This window comes from Desmodus rotundus, chromosome 2 (genome assembly GCF_022682495.2).
Source record: "Desmodus rotundus isolate HL8 chromosome 2, HLdesRot8A.1, whole genome shotgun sequence".
NCBI lineage: Eukaryota > Metazoa > Chordata > Mammalia > Chiroptera > Phyllostomidae > Desmodus > Desmodus rotundus.
Window position 1 is genome coordinate 147,146,055 of NC_071388.1, and position 25,502 is coordinate 147,171,556.

Sequence of the window (25,502 nt, forward strand, 5' to 3'; positions counted from 1 at the left end):
CCAAGTAACCAGTTTCGAGTCAGGGGAATTGCCTTAGGGGGTTTTCTGCCAACCTAATGTTAAACATTAAAGCACTAAAAACTGTCACCAACACATAAAACAGCTAAAATAAATAGAATCTGGACTTTTGGTTAGTATATATAAAAATAGCCAGAACTCTGGTGAGTATGTCTGAGTTAACATAGAAATCTCCTTTCCCACTTTAAACACATAAAAATTTTGGACAAACTGTAGCACAACACACACACATACAAATAATATCCCAGGGCCAAAAATAAATGGAATTCAAAGTCAGAGCAATGAGAGGGAGCCAAAGCCAAAGGACTCTTGGGGACACCTGGACCTGAGATAGGTCTGAGAAGTTGGTGGCAGGGCCTTGAATATTAGTTGTAGGACCTCTGCACACAGGAGCTGGAACCAAGCTTACAGAGATCGAGCGGTCTCGTAGGACTTGTCCGTGCACAAAATGGGAGCTATGTACACTATGACCACCCCAAGGAAAGTGCCAAAGGGGCTAAATTTCTGCTTGGGACTAAAGGAGTAAAGGGGTCAGCTGCAGACCCTAGGCTGGGGCTGTGCATCAGTGCTAAGTCAGCACCCCCTCTGGCTCCCAGCATAGGTCCCAGATCTCCAAGTTGATACACCAACTGGTCCTGGGCCAATAAAAGGCCTAGGGCCCTTAGTGGAGGAAAACATAAAAAAAGCTCCCTGTTGAGACGGTCTCACTACCAAGTCACAGTTCATAAAGGAAAGCACAGCTCACAAAGGAAAAGCTTAATAACTTCAATTACTTTATCATTTTAAATTTCCATGAAACCTCAGACACTACAGACAAAATGTAAAGGCAAATGACTATTGGAAGAAAACATTTGCAACCTACATAACTAACAAAAACAGCCAGTATCCAGAGTGTATAAGGAACTACAGATTACTAAGAAAAACAATAGACAAATGGACAAAAAGTATGAAGAAGCAATTCGCAGATGAAGAAAACTGCCCAATAAATATGAGGAGATTTTCAATCTCTCAAGTGGTCAGGGGAATCCAATCTAAAACAATGAGATACTGTTCACATTTATCAGATTGGCAAAAGTCAAAAAGAAAAGTTATAATATCTTATAAAGTAAAATTTAAAAACCTTATGAAATTGAAAGCATACAGGTCCTACAACATAGTAATTCCCTTCCGAGGTGCACCCTGGAGAAAGTCCTGTACACATGCCCCAGTGGACATGTATGAAGCGGCTGCTACAGTGTGGTTTCAAGAACAAAAACTTAGAAACTTGAATGTCAACCCCTAAGAGAAGGGATAAGCGGTAGCGTGACAGCCTACTTCTACAATGTAACGCCATATAGCAGGAGTGAGTTCTGTCTCTGTCTGTAAACATGGGTGTATCGCAAAACTGTAAGGCTGAATGAAGATGTGCATCTGAAGAATCATACACTGTGATAGTGTTCGTGAAAAAATTGAAAGTCACAAACTACATATTGAAATATGTTAAAAGAAATAGATGCCTAGAAAGAGAAATAAAATTCATCAAGACTGCCTTTGAGAAGGTGAGAAGGGAAATGGTACTGAGTACATCCTCAAAAGAAGACTTTACTTTTAACTGTATAGTAAAATAAACCTGAAACAGAATGAAAATATTAACAATTTTAATGCTAGGTGATTAATAGTAATGCATTTATTATATCATTCTCTGTACTTTAAAAAATACTTTCTAAATGTAAGAAGTATTTTTTAAAAGAACTTAAATAAAACATGTCTTTTTTGTATAAAATTGCAAGAGATTGACCATGAATTTGGCTTAGAGCTTAATTATTCCTGCCATTACTGTTCTTTAGTTGTGGTTATTGTTGTTATTGTGGCTATTGCTTTTGGCGTCAGGCCAAATGTCAGCAGTTCATCCGCAGACTGATAAAGGTCTCTGTCCCACGCTTTCTGACACAGACCTTTTTTGACAGTCATTTACTTCCCTGAAGTTAACCAAACTGCGGCCCCAGTACACTCGGTCTTTGCCATGTCCCTCCTTAGTACAAGACTTAACAAGTCACAAAGCCTGTCTTTTCTTTACTTACAGTATCTCTTCTAATTACAAGCACCTGTGCTCGTGCAGGTTAATAACGGGTTCTCCTCCATTCCCACAAATCTTTAAAACTCCTACAAACTAAAGGAAAACTCCACTAGAACCCTATTAATCTTCCTAAGAACTGTGTATGAAAATTCCATCCCAAACACCAAGATTAACCGAAGTTCAATCAGGCAACTAAACATTCATTCACACATTCACCGCAATAGCAAAATTTATACCTTTTTTTTCTTCTCTTCTCTTTGCAACAATTCCTTCCTCTTCCACAGTTTCTCTTTCTCCTCTTCCTTTTCTCTTCTTCTGGCAGAAATTTCCATTTCCAGTCTTGCTACCTCTTCCTGCTGGTCTCGCCATTGAAGAACCTGCAGTAAATAGAAATTCACTTCAATAACTGCACACATTCAAGTGATTTTACTGATCACAATGAGACTAGGTTCTGTAACAAGCAGATGTCAAAGTTTTTCCAAATACACATTGAAATTCTGCATGCACATGAGTGTGATACGTGTGTAAGATGTGTGTGTGTTTAGTGTTAAAAGGAGAAAGCAACTTTAAGATCACCTCAAAGTCTTCACTTGGATTCATGGAGTGAAATCCTAAAGACTTTGTGAATTGGCTTCAAAGGACCTGTGAATTCTCATGAATAGTGCATGAAAATTTCTGTGTCTTCGCACAAGTGTATTTTTCTGAAACAACAGTTCCAATTTCTGTTCAACACTTTTTAAAAATTCTCAAATGGCCCTAAGATCTTAAAATGTTTAATAACCACTGATTATTTCATTTTCCATATTTTATAAGTAAGAAAAATGAGACCAAATGAGGGTGAAAAAATTTTTTAAAGAAAAATTTCAAATAACTTTTTGGGTACGGACAGGTGTTATTGGTAGAAGTATAACTGGTACGGCAGTTATTGGGCAATATGTAACTATGTATCACAATATAAAATATGTGTAGCCTTTGACTGACACCCCACTTTCAGGAAGTTATTCAGAAGACAGTTGGACTGGTGTAGAAAAATGTCCCCACAGGCATGTTCACTGCAGTGCTGCTTAAACACAAAAATTGGAAAGAGTCTGAGTGTCTGGCAATAGGAGACAGCTTACATTAATTATGGTACCTTCATGCGATGATGCTTTTTACCTACATTCACTGACACAGAAAATGTCCATAACATGTTATTAGATGCAAAACCACATTTACAGTATGATCTCATTAAAATGAATATCATCTATGTGTATCTACGCATAGAAAGAGATATAGAAGGAGGCTTACCAAAATAATGTATTGGCTATTTCTGAATAGCATCATTTCATGGAATTTTAAAATTTTATTGTTTTTTTAATCCTCACCCAAGGACAATTTCTCAATGCTTTTAGAGAGAAATGAAGGGAGAGAGAGAGAGAGAGAAACATTGATGTGGGAGAGAAATATTGACTGGCTGCCTCCCTCACATATCCCAACCAGGGACTGAACCAGCAAACTAGGCATGTGTCCTGACTGGGAATAGAACCAACCTTTTTGGTTTACAGGATGATACTCCAACCAACTGGGCCACACTGACCAGGGCTAAAAATTTATTCATTAAGCCTTTCTGTGCTGAATGATATTTTTATATAATAAACACGTATTATCTGTGTAAGCAAGAAACCAATGAAACTAACACAATAAAAACAAACACATGTTCCATGTGTACATGTAGCTAAGGAAGGAGAGAGGAGGGAGATGGAGGGATGTACAGAATTCTTTTAAGCAAAGGAAGAAACTAGCATTCCCAATTTAACACCTTATATTACATAGTTGATATCCTAAGCATGACTCATTATGGTAATACTTAAAATGAAAACTGAATAAAATTTCCTAAAATATTATGAATTGAAGTGACTAAATAGTCAATCTCCTTTTTGCACTTCATTCAAAGCTTGTTTTCTAAGAATATATTTGCCCTATATATCAAAATAACCAAGAAAATCCAGCCTCTAGGTTTTCAAACACACTTAGGTTTTCCCATCGGCTGCCATCTGGCTGTCATATTCACCTTCTTCTTTGGAAGTCTGTCATATTACATCTGTAACATACTGTATCAGAATCAAGTGTTCTGTCAAGTGTTGCTAGTAATATCCTGCATGAACACCCAAAGGATAGTCCTCAGTCCCCCTTCCCTCAACCTCACAGTGGTACTTACCCCTGATCATCATTTCTTCATGTTTAAAACTCTTTCTTTCCTTGGCCATACATTGTTCTCCTCTGCTTCTCCACAATGGATACTCCCGTTCTCTTCTTCCTGTTTCCTGTGCCCACCCTGCACCTACAGGTCTGCTGTTATCATTTCTCCGTGAGCTCAGACTATGTCCATTTGATGTGCACATTCTCTCCTGTGAGTTAACCTATCACTTCTGTGTATCTGACTCTGAAATGTACAATTTCGGATCTGTCTTTTCATCTGCAATCCCATCCCAACAAATGCTTCAAGCCTTTGTTATTTGTATGAACACCCAAAAATACAACATTCCCAAAATTAAACTCAACACCTTTAACTTTGCTACAGCTTCACACCAAGCAAGCCCTATGCACCCACCTCTTCTTTCAAACATCCTGTTTGGCTCTGTGGAGCCACAAGTGTCTCTGTAGTTTGTAATTTTTTTTGTTATTATGTAGACCCATCAACATGACTAATTCTTTACACTTTACACCTGACTGAAGCAATCATGTATTTCTTAAGCTCATATGTGCTTTTACTGTGACAAATCAATATTTAAACTATTGAGTTTCCGTAGGCTACTTCACTGTAATTCCATAGTCCACACAGTCTATCTGTCAAATGCATTTAGAACTATACCAAAAAGTTCATGAGATGGTGTCAATTTCCCCAACCAGGACCTGAAAAATTCAGCTCTCTCCCTCCCAACAAATGTCCCACTTTAACCTAGCTAATGTGTAATCTCTAGGTAGGCTTTCGCCTGCACCTTGCCTTATTGCTCTTAGCCTCATAGCATAGTTCAAAGTACTCCCCCACCTGAATGCCCTCTGTTTCCCCCTATTTCATGAAGTGCTTCTTGGCCCAGCACATGTTCCAGATGTTCCTTGACACCTCCTCTAACCATGCTCATCTCTCTCTTCTTCATCCTCCTACCACAGCACAATTCTTCTTTTCTTGTTTTGAGCATAATGCTTCTACTTCTTTTTAGAACAGAGCCCATGATATATACGTGTTTTGTCTTCCCTCTACACTGTCTAGCATTGTGCTAGCACATCGTATGTGCTCAGTAATCACCTGCTATTTGTTTACCAAGATATGTATTTTACATAAAATCTAATAAATGGAGAAAAAGTGATACTGTTAGACTATATCATTTTGAAACAATCAAATAATGGGTCCTTATTCATGATCATCAATGGCTACTAAAACCTTCACATTAATAGCTGATGGGAAACTTCATAATGAATGGATGAGACTGGCAACAATTGAACACACTGCACAATAGAACATCACAGAGAGATAAGCAGACATTTTGGCCTCTTGATGGAAGTATACAATATTCCCATGGAATTTTCTTGCCAAAGAAATAAAAATGAATATGATAAAATCTCTAGACATAATGATCAGGATACAGGAAATTCAGCCAATGGAGAAACATATTAAATAAAAGTACGAGAATGCAATCAGCAAAATTAAAATTTGAAAACTTTAAAGGACTTTAACAAATTACAAGAAAAAAATGAGAACTATGGATTAAAAGACATTAAAAAAAACCCATAGTGACCAAATACAATATGCAGATCAGATTTGGATTCTGATTTAAAAAACCAAATGTAAAAGGAAATTGTAAAACAATTAAGATTTCAATATTGATTAGTTAGCTCATGCTATTAGGAGATATTGTTAAAGATTTTAGGGTTCATTACAAAACAGTTATACTTTAAAAGAATCCTTTTCAATTTAGAGATATATAGTAAAATACTAATAGATAAAATGGTATGTCTGGGGGCTTGCTCATTATTAATTATGCTGTAGGCATGGGAGAGTAGGTAAAGAAAGGTATAGATAAAACAAATTTGACTAATGAGTTGATGATAATTGTTGAAGTTAAGTGATGATAGACTTTTGTATGTTTAAATGTTTTCACACCAAAATTTTTGTTTTAAAAAAACATAAAGTATAATGTATGTCCAAAGAGATTTGTATAATCAAATACTGTAGACTCAAGGTCCTCAGACAGTAGGAAGGAAGATTTGAAACAGCGAACTAATAAAAAGAAAAATAGCATATATTTGGCCTTTCTGAGTACTGAACTATTTCTATAAATTTCAACAGAAAGAAGTTTGGGCTTTGGAACTACTCTTCTCACCTTTTGATTTAAGAGTAACTTATGGGAATTATAATTAAATGACATTTGCATAAGAGATGTTATATAATTTAAAGAAGCCAGCACAAAAATAAATATCTGTAACTGGAAAAGATTTCTGTTTCCAAAGGCAAGTATAGCAAGAAAATCACGAGACCAATAAAACTTGGATAACCAAGTTTATCCACCAACTTACCCTTCCTTATCATTTCCAAGTCTAAATGATGTTTCTCCTGGTCTCCGGAAAAAGATACGATTATGGTTGTTTTTTAAAATGGGAGACTTTTGGCCAAGATGGAGGTATAGGTAGATACAATTTGCCTCCTCGCACAACCAAAAGAAGGACAGCAACAAATTTAAAAACAAAAAATAACCAAAACTGCCAGAAAATTGAACTGTATTAAAGTCTAACAACCAAAGAGTTAAAGAAGAAATATTCATCCAGACCCGTAGGAGGGGCGGAGATGGGAGGCCAGGATGGAGTGGACTCTTGGCAAGGTGGTGGCTGGAGGACCAGGCCAGGCAGCGGCTGACAGACTGGGCAGTCTTACATTTGTGTGCAGATAAACCAGGAGGAACAACTGGGAGTGAGACAGACCATGCAACCCAGGGTTCTAGCTTGAGGAAATAAAGTCTCAAAACCTCTGACTGAGAAAACCTGTGGGGGTTGAGGTGGCAGTGGGAGAAACTCCCAGCCTCACAGGAGAGTTCATTGGAGAGACCTACAGGGACCTAGAACATACAAAAACCCAATGTGCTTGTGGGTAGCGGGGGAAGTAACTGAAAGCCGGCTGAGAGCCGAGCAAGCAGCATTGTTTCCTTTCGGACCCCTCCCCCACATACAGCACCATAACGAAGCGAAGTGGGTTGCCCTGCCCTGGCAAATACTTAAGGTTCTTCCCCTTACTATGTAACAGGTGTGCCCAGACAAAGATATATGGCCCAAATGAAGGAACAGATCAAGACTCCAAAAATAGAACTAAGCAATGAAGAGAAAGCCAAACTATCAGATGCAGAGTTCAAAACACTTGTAATCAGGATGCTCACAGAAATGATTGAGTATGGTCACAAAATGGAGGAAAAGTAAAGGCTATGCAAAGTAAAATAAAGGAAAATGTGACAGGAAGGAAACCAGGACTCAAACCAACAATTTGGAGCAGAAGGAAGGAATAAACATTCAACCACAACAGAATGAAGAAACAAGAATTCAGAAAAATGAGGAGAGGCTAAGGAACCTTCAGGACAACTTTCAATGTTCCAACATCTGAATCATAGAGGTGCCAGAGGAGAAGAGGAAGAACAAGAAATGGAAAACTTATTTGAAAACATAATGAAGGAGAGCTTCTCCAATCTGGCAAAGGAAATAGACTTCCAGGAAGTCCAGGAAGCTCAGAGAGTCCCAAAGAAGTTGAACTCAAGGAAGCACACGCCAAGGCACATCATAATTATATTACCGAAGATTACAGATAAGGAGATAATCTTACAAGCAGCAAGAGAAAAGGAAACAGTTACCTACAAAGGATTTCCCATAAGACTATCCGCTAATTTTTAAAAAGAAACCTTGCAAGCAAGAAGGGACTGGAAAGAAGTATTCCCAGTCATGAAAGGCAAGGACCTACACCCAAGATTACTCTATCCAGCAAAGCTATCATTTAGAATGGGAGGGCAGATAAAGTGCTTCCCAGACAAGGTCAAGTTAAAGGAGTTCATCATCACCAAGCCCTTATTACATGAAATGTTAAAGGGGTTTATCTAAGAAAAAGAAGATGATCAAAAATCTGAACAGTAAAATGACAACAAACTCACAACTATCAACAACTGAACCTAAAAACATAAGCAAACAACTAGAACAGGAACAGAATCACAGAAATGGAGATCACATGGAGGGTTATCAGCAGTGAGGATTTGGGGGGAGAAAATGGGGAAAAGTTACAGGGAATAAGAAGCATAAATGGTAGGTACAAAAATAGACAGGGGGAGGTTAAGAATAGTATAGGAAACAGAGAAGCCAAAGAACTTATATGTATGACTCATAGACATGAATAAGGTGGGGGAATGCTGGTGGGAGGGAGGGTGCAGGGCAGAGGGGGATAAAGGGGAGGGATAAAATGGGACAAGTGTAATAACATAATCAATAAAACATATTAAAAAATAAAAACAAATGAAATGGGCACACACACCGAAAATGAAACAAATCTAATTAAGCAATGAAAGCCAATGGGTTGTAGCCATGGAGTTATATATGAAATGCTGGGGGTGGGGGTGGGGGCAGGGGAACTCTCAGGCAAGTCAGCATCAGCCTTTAGAAACGAAATATTGGAATCATTACAATGGTCAGAGACCGTTAGAGGTTTGAAGTTTGACTAAAATCAATAACTCACAAAATCACCTGGAATTATGACCATACCCTCCCCCAAAAAAGACACGAGAAAAGGAGAAAAGGTTGTTGAAGCTAGCATTACATCCCAAGGAGCTAGAGTTGTGCGATTTTGATAAGAAATAGGCTCTGCAGCAATCGGTATCCAGGCAGCAAAGTAACTGGGGCTTTTCAGAATGCACAATGGATACACAGGCAACATTCTAGTGGGGAAAGGGTGCTATTGACAAATCCTTATCCAATGGATGCCCACAGAGGCAGCAAGGGGATTTGGATAGCTCCCATGCGGAGAGAATGACAACCGATTATGGTATTTTTGAGATGTCCAAGAATAAGAAAGCTGGTGTGTGGGAGAAGAAATCAATATTAGCACAATAGGCTAAAGCACAGTAGACTTCTGAGTGAACAGTGAGCAAAAAGGAAGAATAGCCTAGAAGAACAATTTAGTGGTTTTATCTTAAAGCGTTTGCTAATTATATAGTTTTAAACAGAGCATGTGAACATAACTGTGTAACAATAACAACCAAAAAATAACATTACCACAGCGGCAGTCAGGAATATGTTATAAGGAAAGCATTATTTTGATTATCTACAGGACATTTTTCTAGGTCTTTAGTTAATATTTTAATATTTCTCCCAGAGCTACAGGCTTTGAATGAAACCTTAACCTAACATAGAACAAATAAAGTTTAAAATATGTTCATCTATTGCAAATAATAAATTAAGGGTTTAAAATGAAAATGGTTAGTAGCATCACATATATTCCTTGCTCTCAATGTAAAAATAAAATGGTTCGAGTGAAATTAAAAACATACATATTCTCAGAGTAAATAACATACTAGAAAAACAAGTAACAAAACCCATAAAAACTTCAAAGGTAATAATGAAAATTAACATCGAGGTAACAATATTAACATAATTTTACATCAAAGTTGAGAGCTCTGAAAAAATTCTATCAAAGTGGCAATGTGGTACAGTGGTGCCTCCTTCTCTGCGGGGGACACGCTCCAAGATGCCCACTGGATGCCTGAAACCACAGATAGTCCTAGACCCTATGCATAATATTTTTTCCTATATGCACAAACCTATGGTAAAGTTTAATTTATAAATTAGGACAGTAAGACATTAACAACATAGCTAATAATAAAATAGAACAATTTTAACAGTATACTGTGATGAAGTAATGTGAATATGGTATCTCTCTTTCTCAAAATGTCTTATTGCACTTCCCGTATAGCAGGGATACACTGGACAGACGGATGACTCACGCCCCAGGAGGATGACGCAGGACAGAATAAGATTTCATCACACTACTAAGAATGGTGCACAATTTAAAACTTATAAATTCTTTCTTTCTGGAATTTTCCACTTAATATTTTTGGATCACACTTGACTGTGGATAATGGAAACTGCGGAAAGCGAAGTTGAGGATACGAGGGTACTTCTGTTGAACTGTTAGTCAGTACCCTGCTTCTCTGTCTTATTTCTTCCACTAACCAGCAGCATTGTTACTATTTACAGTTTTCTCACATATTAATGGAGAGGACTGGATCAGTCGACTTCTATAGTTTCTTTCAAAAAATTGTTTTAATTTAAGTATAGTTTGTAGACAATATTGTATTAGTCTCAGGTGGGCGATATAGTGATTTGATATTTATATACCTAACAATGTAATCATCATACTAAGTCTAGTCATCATCTGTCACTATGCAAACTTATCACTCTATTGACTATATTCCCCTTCACATTTTTTTGTTTTTAAATTCCATTATTCTGATTCTATTTTACATTTTTCTTACATGAAGAAATCACAATATATGATATGCTCTGAAGTTTTCTTCTGCAAGCAAAATGAATTGTAATGAGAAACATCAGTATTTTACAGATCTGTTAAATAATAATAGGCAATTAAATATTAATATTGAATTCTATCAGCCATATTTATGGAAACAGTATATCACATGTGTTGTTTCATACAGGAAAACTACCATCAGACCAGTGCCTATAACCGCCAATAATAAAATATTAAAAACTACCATTTATGAGGGCTTCTTGTGTGACAGCCCATGCTTTAAAAAGGCATTAAACCCATGGTATAATATAATCCTTGAAACAGGCATGCTACCTTCTTCACACTGGGCAACTTCTACTTATCTTACTCAAGTCTAAGGTTAGATATCATTTGCTTCAGGAAGCCTTCCCTAAGTCACCATGTCCAGCACAGATGTCTCTTCTCTCCTCCCTGGTACCTGGGCCCTCTCTTCTATTACAGCATGTATCAAACCATTTGGATTTGTTTGTACCTCCCACTTGGCTACAAACTTCTCAAGGGCAGAGACCAAGTTTGTCTTATTCATAGTCTCTCTCCAGACACAGCACGTCATCTGGCACTTAGTAAGGGTTCAAAAAAACACTTGTTGGTGGATGTACAAATAAGGCTCTGGGGCCACACTTGGAAGTTAGATGAACAATGTTTCCCCTTCTCCCTGCTGGACTTGTCTTTGGGGGGGAAGAAAAAGGTACCCTCACCAAATGAAACGCTACCGTTTTCTGACTCTGCCACCACGGGACGGTGGATCCTTACTTTCCCCAGTTCTAGCTGTTTCCGTGCTTCCCTGTGCTCCACCTCTGACTGACAGAGAGGTTATCCAGGAAACCTTGTCAGGAATTTTAACAACTGACTCAGCTTTCTAGCAATGTTGGAAGATATGCACAAAGAAGTGGAAAGCAAATCCCTCTCTGTCTTCTCTCTGCATTTTCCTATAAGCTTCTAAATTTAGTTCAGCTGAGCAAACTTCAAATTTTCATTTCATTAAATCTTTAACAAATAGGTCCATTAAATTCTTTCTCAATGTCCCACTATTCTTCAGTATTACCTAACTATGCCTTTTTTTTAGACTTATGTGTTCCATTTATGTTTAAACTTCACTCATGAAATGCCATTCCTATGACTTTTCATACATTATTAAAGCTTTCTATTCTCTCCTTGGCATTTTTGCTTAACAGAAAGATTTGGTTTTTCCTCTTAGTTTCACAACACCCTTTGGTTCCTTGGGTGACTTCATAAGCGTATTTTTACCACCTCTCTTTGATAACTGCTTTCCATTTTCTGTCGCTTTTTATTAGTCTTTCTCAATCTTAAAGATTATGCACTATTACCTGTTTCATGTCCTTTTCTTTTCAAATAAAGTCACATTTAATTGGGTCCTAGAGAGTCTTAACCTCAGTATAAAATAACACTTGTAAAGGAAGAAACAAACTGAATGTCAAGAAGCAGAACACTATCGACAGATATTATTTCCTAAGGGACAAAATTTAGAAACCCACAATTTTATTTATAAAGCTAACAAAGTAAAATTATAAATAGAGTCAGAAAAATGGGGCTAACAGGAAATCATTTGCCTGCTGACTATGAGATCCAGGGAAATCACACTTCTGGGCTTTAAATCTTCCTTCAAAAATGTATAGGACTACATCAGTTTTTCAAATAGAGAATCACAACTCATTAGTGGATAATGAAACCAATTTTGTGTAGTAGTTTTTACAGAAGAGAATAGAAGAGAAAATTCCAGGGTGCATCTCATCATTATAGTAATGCATTTGTTTTTGAATTAATTTATTTTTAGAGAGAGGGGAAGGGAGGGAGAAAGAGAGGGAGAGGAACATCGATATGAGAAACATTGATCAGCTGACTCTTGGACCTACCCCAACCAGGGACCAAACCCCCACAACTAAGGCACATGCCCTGATTGGAGTCGAACAGGTGACCCCTCACTTTGCAGGACAATGCCCAACCAACTGAGCCACAAAGATCAGGGCTATAGTAATGCATTTTCAAGAAATTGTGTGTTCATGTGTGTATTTTTATGCAAAATACATTTCTCACTGTAGGTCACAGTCAAAGAAATGAAAAACGCAGCAGGAAGTTCTCTATAAACCTTTCTAAGGTAAAATTCTCTTGCTCTATGATATAAAGACCAAAGCTATTGTCTTTCCATCATTAAGCAATTGGCATTCCTTTTGCAGTCAATCCAGAAGCACGGTATTGAAGAGAGAACCCAGGATTTGAAATCATGAAACAGAGCTTGGGTTCTACCTTTGAGACTTATTAATGGTACTCCCTGAAGTATGTTGTTTAACCACTTACAACTTCAAATTAATATAAAATGGGATAACATTGACATGCACCATACAGGGTTGCTTTTCAAAGACCATTAATTTGCATAAGCCAGAAACTCAGGAACCATCCGAACACTGCCTGTTCATGACACTCCACATATAATCCATACCCAGTCCTGTTGCCTATACCTCCAACTATCTCTTGGACCCATTCACTTCTTCCCATCTTCATGGCCCCCATTCTAATGTTACAAGGACGCACACTGCATCCACTTTTGTTTCATTCCCTGCCCACACCCTCATCCCACTGCTTATACTTTTAACAGCTTCCACTGTGCTTGGAGTGGAGTCTAAACTCCCAATTATGGACCTCCAAGGTTGACTCTGCCCGTGTCTGCATCCCAACTCAAAACCCCATCCCAATAGCAGACTCACCCTCTGTGCTCCAGGAGCGCTGGCATTTTTACAGATGCCTGAGCAGGATCTACACGAATGTGGTACATGCTGTTTTCTTAGCTTGGAATGCTTTTTCACTCCTCTTTGCTTTCCCTCACTTTTTTCTAATCATTACTTACTCAGTTCTAAATTTTAGCTCCAATGTCTGTCAAAGAATCCTTACCTACCTACCCATCCTACATGAGGTAAACCCCCCAGTTTCCTCCCATAACATTGTTAACTTTTCTTTCGCAGTAATTATCATAGTTTGAAATTAGACATTCAGTCTTCTGATTACATGGCTAGTATCTTTCCTCACTAGCCTGTGACACCTGTGAGGACGGGGCCCATATTCGACTGGCTCACCACAGTATCTCCAGTGCCTCACATACCACCTGACACCTAAGAGATGCTCAACAAATATCTGAATAGATAAATAAATGAGATGAGAAAGCATAAGTGTCACACAAATGTTAACCATATTCCTGAATTGTTGCAATGCTTTTTAGCTGAATTTCCTGAATTCAGTGTCTTTGATTCAATGCATTCTGTACACATTTGTCTATGAGAATAATTTTTAAATATTTTTGCTCCCCTGCTCAAGATTCTGTCAGTAATGACTTTGCAGTGGCCATTATTTCAAGTGGCTTTTATGGCTGTTTATTTATTTGGACACCACCTTGATTAGAAAGAGGACTCAATCTTATAAGGTGTGTTTGGAGTTTACTCTTCACATATGACCTTATTCCTTATTATTCCCCCAAAGCAAACAGGCTAGCCCTTCCTTTCCTGCTCTGCCTCTTTCCTTCTCCCATTCCTACACACCCATATTTATCTCTGCCCTGGGCCTTTGCCTGGAAAGCTGGCACTCTGCTCATCTATCTTTCAAGGGCATTCGGGGCCCCTGCCTAATGATTTCATCCAAAATTTGTCTATACCATCTCTAGTCTGTACCCATGAATAGTGCCTAAAATAGTTACCAACCCCCTACTCTTTAATTTATCTTCTTTATTTTCATTTAACTACATAAAATTATATTATCCTAAGAATTTTTATCACAAGGAAAATTTTTTCTTTTTTTTATTTTATCTATATGAGATGATGCAAGCTAACTTATTGTTTACATTTCACAATATATGTAAATCAAACCATCATGCTGTATACCTTAAACATAGAGTGATACATATCTATTCCTCAATGAAACTAGAAAAAACAGTATGTTATTAATCAATTGATTTGTTTTCTTGCCTGTGTTTCTCACTAGACTTTAGGCTCTATGATAGCTTGGACACGGACTTATTATTCACTGTTCTAACCCAGCTCCTGGAACAGTGCTTCATCCAAAGTGGTCAATAAATATTTCTTGAATGGATAAATAAGTGTCTAAAACTCAGATTAGCAATCATATACCTTTTTAGTGTCTAAACCTTGGGTCCAGATGGCTGCCATCTAGCATGTCGGTTTTGAAATTCCATAACTTCAGTAGGAAACTTTAGGCTGAACAATTCCTTATACACACTAGACTTCCTTTTGCCCATCTCTCTTCCCCTCCCTTCTGGCCTTTTATCAACACGATAGGCTAAAATCATCATGGTTTCACACAGCTGGTAGGACCTAAACTCAGCTTTGAACTATTCATAAGAAAGGAGGCTTTAGACTGCAAGACAACAGAATATTTCAAAATACATTAAGACTCTGATCTAGAGTAAATACTGTATGAATATAAAAGGTTATATTGAGGAAGGTTAGCTATCTTCCCCCAGTGGGTAGAGGGTATTGACTTATTCTCTTTTTTATATCCCATAGAAATTATCGCAGTGCCTGACACACAGTAAATGTTTAACAGTGTGTGTTAAAACATATTTAGCTCTTTGTTATCTTATATAAAGAGCTTTTGTTTATAAAACCATAATACTCCTAGAAGAAACCATAGAGGGTGAGCTCCTTGATGTCAGTCTTGGCGATGATATTTTGGATCTAACACAAAAGTGCAGGCAACAAAAGCAAAAATAAACAAGTTGGACTACATCAAACTAAAAAGCTTCTGCACAGCAAAGGAAACCAACAACAGAATTAAAAGGCAAGCTGTCAACTGGCAAAACATGTGCAAATTACATACCTAACAAGGGGTTAATATCCAAAATATATAAACAACTCATACAACTCAATAGAGAAAAAGCAAATTATCAAATTTAAAAATGGGCCAAGAACCTGGAAAGACATTTATCAAAGAAGACATACAAATGGTTAACAGGTACATGAAAAGGTGCTGACCATCACTAATCATGCAAAGGAAATGCATGATTAGGGAAATGCAAATCAAAACCAGAGATATCTCACACCTGTTAGAATGGCTACCATCAAAAAAGATTAAGAGATAACAAGTGTTGGGGAGGAGGTAGAGAAAAGGGAACACTTGTGAACTGTTGATGGGAATGTAGATTGGTACAGCCACTATGGAAAACAGTTGGAGGGAGTTTCCTCTGAAAATTAAAAATTGAGTTACCATATGATCCAGTAATTCTACTGCAGGGTATATATCCAAAGAAAACACAATCACTTTCTCAAAGCAATATCTGTACATCTATGTACAATGCAGTATTATTTACAGTAGTCAGGACATGGAAACAATCTAAGTGTCCATCAATAAATGAATGGATAGATGTGTCATGTATACAATGAAATATTATTCAGCCATAAAAAAGTGAATCATGATTCAGAGAACAGATTGATGGTTGCTAGAAGTGAAGGGATAAGGGTGGGCGAAATGGGTGAAGAGGGTCAAAAGGTACCAACTTCCAGTTATAAGCCCTGGAGATGTAACATACAGCATGGTGACTATAGTTAACAATACTGTATTGCATATTTAAAAGTGGCTAAGACAGAAAATCTTAAAAGTTCTCATCACAGGAAAAATAATTACATGTGGTGATGGATTTTAACTAACTTCCTATGGTAATCATTTTGCTCAGTATTTTCACAAATCATTATGTTGTACACCTAACATGAACATAACATTGTATGTCAATTATATTTCAATTTTTTTAAAAAAGAACTTGTTTATTAATCATTTCACATGCATATCCTACTTCCCAATTGGAATATGTGTCTTGCAGTCTGAGGTTGTCTATGCAATTTTGTAATTTTTAAAATCCACTACAATGCTAAACTCATAGAAGGGACTCTATAAAATCCATTATTAAATATAACTGTGATCTTATAACATCCTGTAAGAAAGTAAGACAAATTTCTGTGGAGCCCTAAGTTTAATTTCAGTATCAGGAATTTCCCATAAAGTCTCTAATCCCAGAAATGACTCCACTTTTGATTTTGCAATTCAGAGCCTTCTTAACGTGGGTGATTAAAAATGAAGTACAAGTAAAATATCTAGCACATTTGCCTAACTCACGAAAATGAAATGGATTACAGAGAAGAGTTATCTAGAATCCTTTCCTGTAATTAGGGTGGTATGATGTGGAGAGAGAGAAAGTGGGAGCTGTGTATTAAATAAGCATGAGTTAAGCTATTCTTAAATTCACACGTTTACACTGGCATAGTCGTACACCTCAAAGCTCTGCTGTTTCCTCAGAGTTATTGTTTTAATGAACAGAACCTCAAGAGAAATGCTCATAGATCAATAACCGCTGGAACAGGGTTTTTTTTTTTTTTTTAATGAGAATAAAACACTTTTGGAGCTATGAAATGGAGGCCACTGCTGAGAACAAAAATTAAGAAAAGTGATTATAGAATGTTATAAGAAGTGATTACAGTTTATGGATTTCCTAACTCATAGGACCCAAACAAGAAGGCTTGAATGAGAAAAACAAAATTTTCCCGTCAGCTAAGTCCTTTCTAGATATAGAAGAGAATCAACAACAGATCATTTAAAGAACTTGGCAGCACTTTTAATCTCTTCACACAAAGCCATTACATCCCAGCTATATAGGGGGCCAATAAAAGGAGTCAAGCAGAGATCATGAGGAGATTAACTAGGAGAAATCATAAAAGAAAGTGACTTCCATTATCATCAACAGAACCCCCTTCACTTGGGATGTTATTCAGCAATAAATATTTTAAACTAGATAAAGTGCAGGTTAATATGTGCACATTGCCTGAACGCTTTTTTTCAGAAAAAGCAGTCAGAACATTTACAAGGAAAAAAAACCAACCCAGCAATATCTTCTTTGAAATAAAGCAACAGGAAAAAAGAGGTGAGGTGAGGACAAAAGGTAAAATGTAAAATCAAGGGACCATTACATGCAGGCACAGGATCCTGACCTAGATTATCCTCAAAAGTCCGAATGGAAGTCACACACATCTATTCCCTAAGCATTCTATTTTCCAAACAGATACTAAGAAAGAGGCAGGATGCTATACTTATGTTACAACGTGTTCATGAAAATGGGAAATCTTACTCTTTTCCATAAATTCCTAGTAAACCTCTGAAATGCACGTTCTCAGCAGATAAACAATAGAACAATGTGCGTAATTTTGAGTTCATTTGTTTTATGTTCAAGATTTAACATTTGACTTTTAAATGACAACTCCACTGAAGCTCATTTATACATTCTTCAGATTTCCCATCTTCGTATTACTTATTCTGCAAATGTTTTGCAAAGGACTAGCTATGACCCCTCACACAAAATTTCATTCTCTTCAGTCAAGGGGACAACTCTGTCCTAATCCTTAAAATCATATTAAAAAGAACATATAAAGTAAGATGGAGGGAATAGAATTGCCACTTAGACTCGGAGATTTCGAAATTTGAATTAGGTATTTCAAGTCTATGTTCTATTGCAAGTTTCCTGCTTATAAATGATTAAAACCAGTCTAGAAAAATAAAACCTCTCTGTCATAACAGAGGTAGTGTAACTGACCGATAATTCTACCATCACTATGTGCAAAGCCTTGCAGATTTTTAGCATTTAAAAGTACACTGTCTCTTCGTAGGAGTCCGGTGAGTTATGGCATTTCAGATTTCCCCACGTGTGATTCCTCTATGTCATGCACATCCTACGGATCACATGGGGAGAGGCTCTCGTCCTTGAACATATCGTCACTAGCACTTAAATTAGGATATATTCTGTGAAATTAACAGGAAAATGTCTCTAAATTATAATCAAGTAAAGGCAAATGTAATCTTTAAGGAATCAGTAAGATGTCAGAATTAATAACACTAATTGCATATCTTCAGGGGTTTGCTGGATCCACCTCCTGTAAGTACCCTCTGATGTTCCCAGGGCTTTATGGTTCTTCCCTTTCCACCCACCTGTAGAGCCTCCAGTACTATGCATGTGCTTAGAGCCCCCAGGTCCACGGCACCCGATCCACGTGTCCAACTCCCTGTTGGGTAACCCACAGACCTTTAAAAGTACCACATTAAAAAACTAACCACTGTGCTGTACATCTTTAATTTTTTTTTTATTGTTTAGCCTCTGATATTTTGGGTTTTCAGTACAAACCCAAACGTACATCTGACACTAATACAACATAATATTGAATGTACACTATAATTGAAAAAAATTTAAAAAGAAACAACAGGCTGAGATACCTAAATATAAAAATTCATGAAACAAGATAGCAACCCCCGCCCCCCCAGAATCACAATCCTTCACTCAAAACCTGTATGCACGATCTCAGTTGATGGCATCGTAGATCACCCAGCTCCCCAAGCGAAGAGCCACTCTCGACTTCTTTCTCTCCATTAGTCTTCACATTCTGCCACTAAGTTCTCCTTAGTATGTCTAGATTCCTTTATATCACCTCCAGCCCCAAAGCTACAAAGTTTAGTTAAACTTCTATCATCTTTCCTAGACTGAGAATTATTTCCTAACTGGGCTCCCACTTTCAGATATATGCCAGGTCAGTCCATCCTCCGCACCTGCCTGACTAATCCTTTTATAATGAAAAAATCTGATCAGATTACTCCACTGCCTCAAGCCTTTCAATGGCTCCCACTGTCTCCAGCAGAGGCACAAATTCAAATATCTGCTGGCGCCAGGCAAGTGTCAAAAATGGGCGAAGGGAGCTGACTGTAAGACAACAGGTTGTGGTTGCAACTGTCCCCAGGTGGACAGACACATGCTCCACCTAAAGACACCTCAGGGAGACAGTTGTTTTTGCCTCTAGCCAGTTGTTGCCACATAGAAATGTAGGCTCTACGTCACAAGATGTTCCAGTTTTTCAAGAGAAGCAGGAAAGTCTGGACTTGTATTTACATTTTCCAAAATTGTATTGCTAGAAATACACCCATATTCTTAAAAACAAATACATAAAGCCCTAATTTAATATTTAGATTATCAGTTTTCAATCTCTCCTCTATAGATAAAATTCCAACCCTTCCCATCACATCCCATGCCCCCCATTTTCTGAAAAAGAATATTCCTTTCCTAGCCCTCCCTGCATCCAAACCATGTTTCACCTGTGATAAACTAATGCAATTCTTCAAGAATGCCATGCTCCCTGGCCGCTGTGGCTCAGTGGACTGAGTGAACACTGTGTTGTCTTCGGTGGGGATCAGCAAAATAAGAGATCCTGGCAATGGCTCTCCATCCTTACATTTTGACTCTCTCAAAACCCCAACTTTCCTTCCTTGAGGTCAGTTACAAAATGAATTACTCGCACATAAGCTTGGGCTTTGCCTTAGGTGAAATCCGGGTTCAGTCACCTTTCCTCTCAGTCACCTGGAAAGTAACCAACTTAAGGGGAAAGTAAATTACAAAACAAAGCAGAACCTATGCTGATACTCTCTGTAAGGGACACAAGATCAGTTTTTTCTCTTTGATGAGTATGATTTTTAGACATGTCTTCGAGCATTAGATATAAGAGTATAAAGTTATATGACTAAATTATTGGGGTTTTAATACTTAAGTATGTTTCTTCAATTAAAATTTTAAAGAGATAGGTGAAGATGATATTTTAGATTTATTGAGAACAAAATATTAATGTCAACTTGATGAATATTAATATTGAACTTTTATTCTTTACTAAAGTAATTTGTAAATTCTCTTTGTTTTATTTTACTTGCATATTTTGTGACAAGGCCTCATGGGAGTAACATAAAAAACAACCGAGAAGGCTTGCATAGGTGTGGTATCTTATGGAAGCGGGGGTTGCTCTGTGCAAGGGCTCACACCAGGTCTAGAAAAAGGAGGTGACTGAAAGCAACCCTTGTGTTACTTAGGACTGAAGCAAATAGCCAAGGAAAGGATTACTTTATTTTGTATGTGGAGTAAAGCTTTGCTCCTGATAACTGCGGCCCTAAAGCTACAATCACGTGGCTTAGATACAGCTTACCCCTAAGAAATATCCATATAGAGAACAATTCATAGGTACATTTGAAATACTGCAGAGGTTTTGACAATAGCTACCAATTTTCTGGTTACATATAAAAGTAGCTTTTGTTAGCAAGCAGGAGAGTCTATTCAGAAGGACAGATTTCTCAGTTTTCTTGATGACAATACAAGTATAAATCAATTCTTTGGCACAGATCTTTCTGGAACATACATTACATATATGTATTGATTATATCTATGGGCACTTTTGCATGGGTGGTTCATTTCCTATTGTAGAAATCATTCTCAGTATTTTCATAAAAGGTAAAAGCGTACATATTTGTGAACAAAAGTCACAAATGTGTACTATAGTAGAGGACAGTTTCTGAATTTCATTCACAGTTTATATGTGTCATAGATGAACGCTGGAGAAAAAGCTCCTGGGGAAAATGAGCAACTTAAGTTAGATGTGACTCCTGATAAAAATATGTAAGAGAAAATTATACAAATAATTGCTTAGTACTTACAATAATCAAGCATCGTAAACATTCACATCATCTTGCTTTCTATCCTGTTTCAGCATAATCATCATCACCTTCACTTTCACCAACTAATGGAATTAATGGTGCAGATTTTTTAAGTTAATAAACTCTCTTGGGGTTTTATGTGTACTCTTCCAAATCTCTCAGATAATAAATTCACCAGCATATGAGTAGCTTTAAATATATGTATTTTATTATACTGAAATCAGATAAAATATTGACTGCTTACTATTTTTATTTAGGGGTATAACTATCACATAAACCACATGCCTTAAAAATGAACTTAGCAATTTTTGTCACAAAAGTAAATTGCTCTTCTCTTTTCTCAATTGCCCTAAACATTTCAGGTTGGAAATTTCACGCATCTTATATCCTTTTGGCCTCCCTACAATAAATTGAATTACATCATCCTTTGTTTTATTTGATTCTTCTTTTCCACTCCCTTTCCTCCTATCCAATTCCAAAAATCTAGGCTGATATTCAGCTGGTTAATATCAGGACCAATTATAAGTGAGCTCTGAGCTTACAATTACCTAACAAGATTAAATACAGCATTCCAAGAGGTTTTCATAAGGTGATTTATAGCGAGAATTTCTGGGGAACGCAACCAATAGCTATAGCCCAACTTCAGACTTACGAATAACCTTGGAACTATCTCAGGGACAAGCAGAGCATGTGCTAGGGGTAGAGACAATTATATGGGTACTAAATACAAGTTGGTTTCCTCGATGCACGAGGCTTTGGTATTTCCTTTCTACACTTCTCATTTATGGAATGTGAAATATAGTCAAGGATGAGTGAAATGAAGCATCCTTGAACTAAAGTCAAAAAGAAAACCAGCACAACCAGTACCAAGTCTTTAGCATTCTCATCTTTAACACGGATAATAAAAAGAGGACACTCCATAATGCCTTCACCATATGCCATGTAGGAAACTCCTTCCCAGGCAGGGTGGACTCAGATCTTCCAGTGAAGTGGCAGCAGGCCTACCCCAGAGAGTAGGGAGGGTAGTGCTGTGCTGGAATGGGTACCTGGTGCTTACTGCAGAATGGGGCAGTGGAACGCAAGTCTGATGTGGGAAACCAACGTTCTAGTCAAGGTTTAAGGAGAGCTGGCCTAGAATCGTGCACACCAATCCCCACGTTTCTGCTCATTCTTTGGGGAAGAATGAAACAATAAAATCCAGAATGTATCTCTTGGACCTTAAAAACCTGTCTCAGAAATTGAAGCCTTGGATACACAAGAGGTGGATTAATTTTCTTCTTCTAAAGGAGATCATGACTTTGGAAAGGCTGGAAAATGTGAAAAGTAAATACTGGCTCTGAACAACGAGTCAAGAAAAGATTTGCTTTGCACACCACAAATTATGATTCTCGACTGGCAGACTTCTACATGAGTATCTTATAAAATCGGAAGAAAATTGTCTGGGAGTCATACAAACCTAACATAGACTATGTCAAACTAAAGGGAGATGAAGATTGGTAAAAAGTGCATGTTATGGCGATAATAGGCATGATACATGGAGAATAGTGAAGGAGGTATTTCATGATTATCAATAGTAAATAAAAAGTATTTATGTTTACCATTGATATCTCAATATTGACTACGAATGAAGTCACATAAGCATTTGCATACAAATCTTATTGCTTCCTGGTACTCACTTCCTCCCATGGGAATTTAGCCCAATATAAAATGTCCTCAAATGTTTCTAGGGATCAACAAAAGGTGTACTGACAAGTTCACGTCTAGTGGGCATTTGCTCTTTCTTGGAGCTCAGGGGAGAAGCTGCCATGCCAACTTAGCATGCGCTGTCTGAAGCTCTTACAGTGGCTTTCTTTGAAAGTCATTACCTGGTGCTTGCAAATTCTAGAGCTACCAACCAGCCCCACGTTCTCTCCAGTCTTCCTGTGCTACGGTGACGCTGGGTCTCTTACAGAAAGGAGCCAAGCTCTTTTCTCCCTGTTTCAAAAGATTCAGATGCCATGTCATCCCTCTGTCATTATCTCTCATGCATTTGACTCAGGTACCTGAATACCTGAATAGATACATGGCCTAATATCACAAAATCAATATAGTTTTGGCAGGATCTATCTTGCTCCAGTGTACCCCTTGTTAGATATTACAAGTCCCATGGAGAGGACTCCAACCTCAGTCACTGACTTTTTCTCAAAGAAGGGAAGAGTGCTTTCTCTGTAGCCCCCTGGACCTTGCTCCATGCTATTTTCCAGGATAGCAATATATTACATAAGATAGCACTTGTATATACTCCAATACATAGATGACTCCATGCTAAAATTCATGAAGTCTTGCCAGAACTTTAAGATTTTACTGAACTATCCATAGATGCTATGAGCCTCTGGTTACAAATGAAACACACCTAGTTTAGGCTCTGACTATTCAAAATGTGGTCCGTGGACCAGCAGCATAGGCATCACGTGGGAGCTGGTTAAAAAATCATAATCTCAAGCTGCACCCCAGAATTTGCAGTTAAAGGAGATCTTCAGGTGATTTGTGTTTACACAAAAGCATGAAAAGACAGTGTTATAACTATATTACTAAATTTCATTTTAGAAAATTACGTCCCTAATGGCAACACTGCTCATGGATTTGAGTTGTGAATACACACATGTGTATCCATCTGCATGCGCAGCCATCACAGCCTCTGTGGTTCCGCATTTAGGGGCCAGCATCTGACCATTGTGGCTTCCGGTGGTGTCACATCCAAACATTTAAACACTGGAATAAACATTATTTCATACTAAATTATTTTACTTTACTTCCTTTTTACATTATTGTTAGGGTATGATAGTGATTTTATTTTCAAGTTATGTGTTTAGGTTGATAGTATTTGCTATGGACTTGACTTTGGGAGAGTAGCTGACATGTTACAGAATATTTGTTGCAAATAGGGTCTGAGGGCATCGACAACCACTGCAAGGTCTGTTGGGAAGACGGATGTGGGGTTACAAGATTGGTGTTAGAGGAATCAATGTGGAGATTGTTTCTGGGATCCAAGAGTCTCAGGAGTGGCCATAGAAGAAACACTGAACAGAGAAGAATCTCCGAAGTAAGGATGAAAGGATTTCAGGAAGAAAAGGGCAAGTCAATAGAGTCAAATGAATTTATGTAAATTATAAAATTAGTTAGCTAGGTAGCCACAAAATACTTACACAGTTGGGAACAACAAGGCCAGCTCACTTCGCTTTGTCATGGGTATTGAGGGAAAGAAACAAGGGAATGGAGAACAAGGGAAGAATGCTTTCTTGCTTTTCTCTGAGTAGCATTTTCCTTGTATTCCTAAATCTCACAAATAATCCTGTAGTCTTTAGAAAATGGCATTGCTAAGAATCTGCTGTATGATTCCCAATCCCAAATCAAATGCCATATACATCACTCTGGCAGGCCAATTTTCTGTGGCTCATGTCCTTACCTGTAACTTAGGGATAATAATTTGTCCTCTCTCATAAGATAGCTTTGATGACAGAAAAATATATGTCAAAGTATTTTGAAAAATTAAGGAAGATAACTAAATTGTAATTGTTATATAGTTTGGATTTTAACAATATAATAGGTTTCCACTCGGCATCTGTATGCACAATCAGGAGCCATGCCATTTGCTTCTAGGTAGTAATTAGGTTTCTCCTTTCTCAAAAAAAAGAAAGAAAGAACTTTTTGATATTAACACTTCTCTGTGACTTCATACTAGGGAATTGATGTGAACAAAGGTGACTAACAGTTCTGTAGCTTTTTAGTCTTTTTTCCCACAAATCCCTGTCAATCTAGTTTTATAATCAAAGTATATTCTTTAGAGACCTTTGGTGACAGCTGGAAGTCAGAGTTGCAGTTGGTTATATTTATTCAAAGTATTTTGTAAAAGATTTTTGATAGGAAAATTTTAAATTGAAAAAATCTCTGGAGAAATTATTATTACTTCAGAAAAGTGTAAGTAGTCATGATGACTGAGAGGGTGCACACTGGTGCGCATTTTCCCCACAGTGTGAGTTGCAGGCAGAATCGCCCTGGAAACCTCAGCAGCAGCACCTGCCGGTACCCAAAGGCAATTATGGCTTGAGCATCTATTTACTTTCAGACCAAAGAATAACCATTAGATCTATTGACTCCTGACAAGCTTTCTGTTTTCTTTTTTAAAAAATGCCTAACTTGTCAAAAAAAGGTACATTGATTTAGTTAAATAAAAAGGTTAACATGTAAAATAGTGATATTTAGTTGTAAATTATTTATATGACTTGAAGTTTTCCAAGAGTCTTACCAGGCCAGGATGAGGCATGAGAAGTTTATGGGGTTTCAATTCAAAACTGCCTA

At 37.5% G+C, this 25,502-nt stretch overlaps 1 protein-coding gene across 13 annotated transcripts in view; it reads right to left on the bottom strand.

The window, feature by feature from the left end:
- The window catches only part of CCDC148 (coiled-coil domain containing 148), a 230,269-nt gene that overhangs the window by 69,632 nt on the left and 135,135 nt on the right, over positions 1-25,502 (bottom strand). For all 13 annotated transcript variants that reach the window (XM_045187485.2, XM_045187483.2, XM_045187481.2 and 10 more), the window contains one exon: positions 2,311-2,451. In XM_045187485.2, the coding sequence (XP_045043420.2) occupies positions 2,311-2,451 (141 nt within the window). The remainder of the gene's footprint in view (positions 1-2,310; positions 2,452-25,502) is intronic.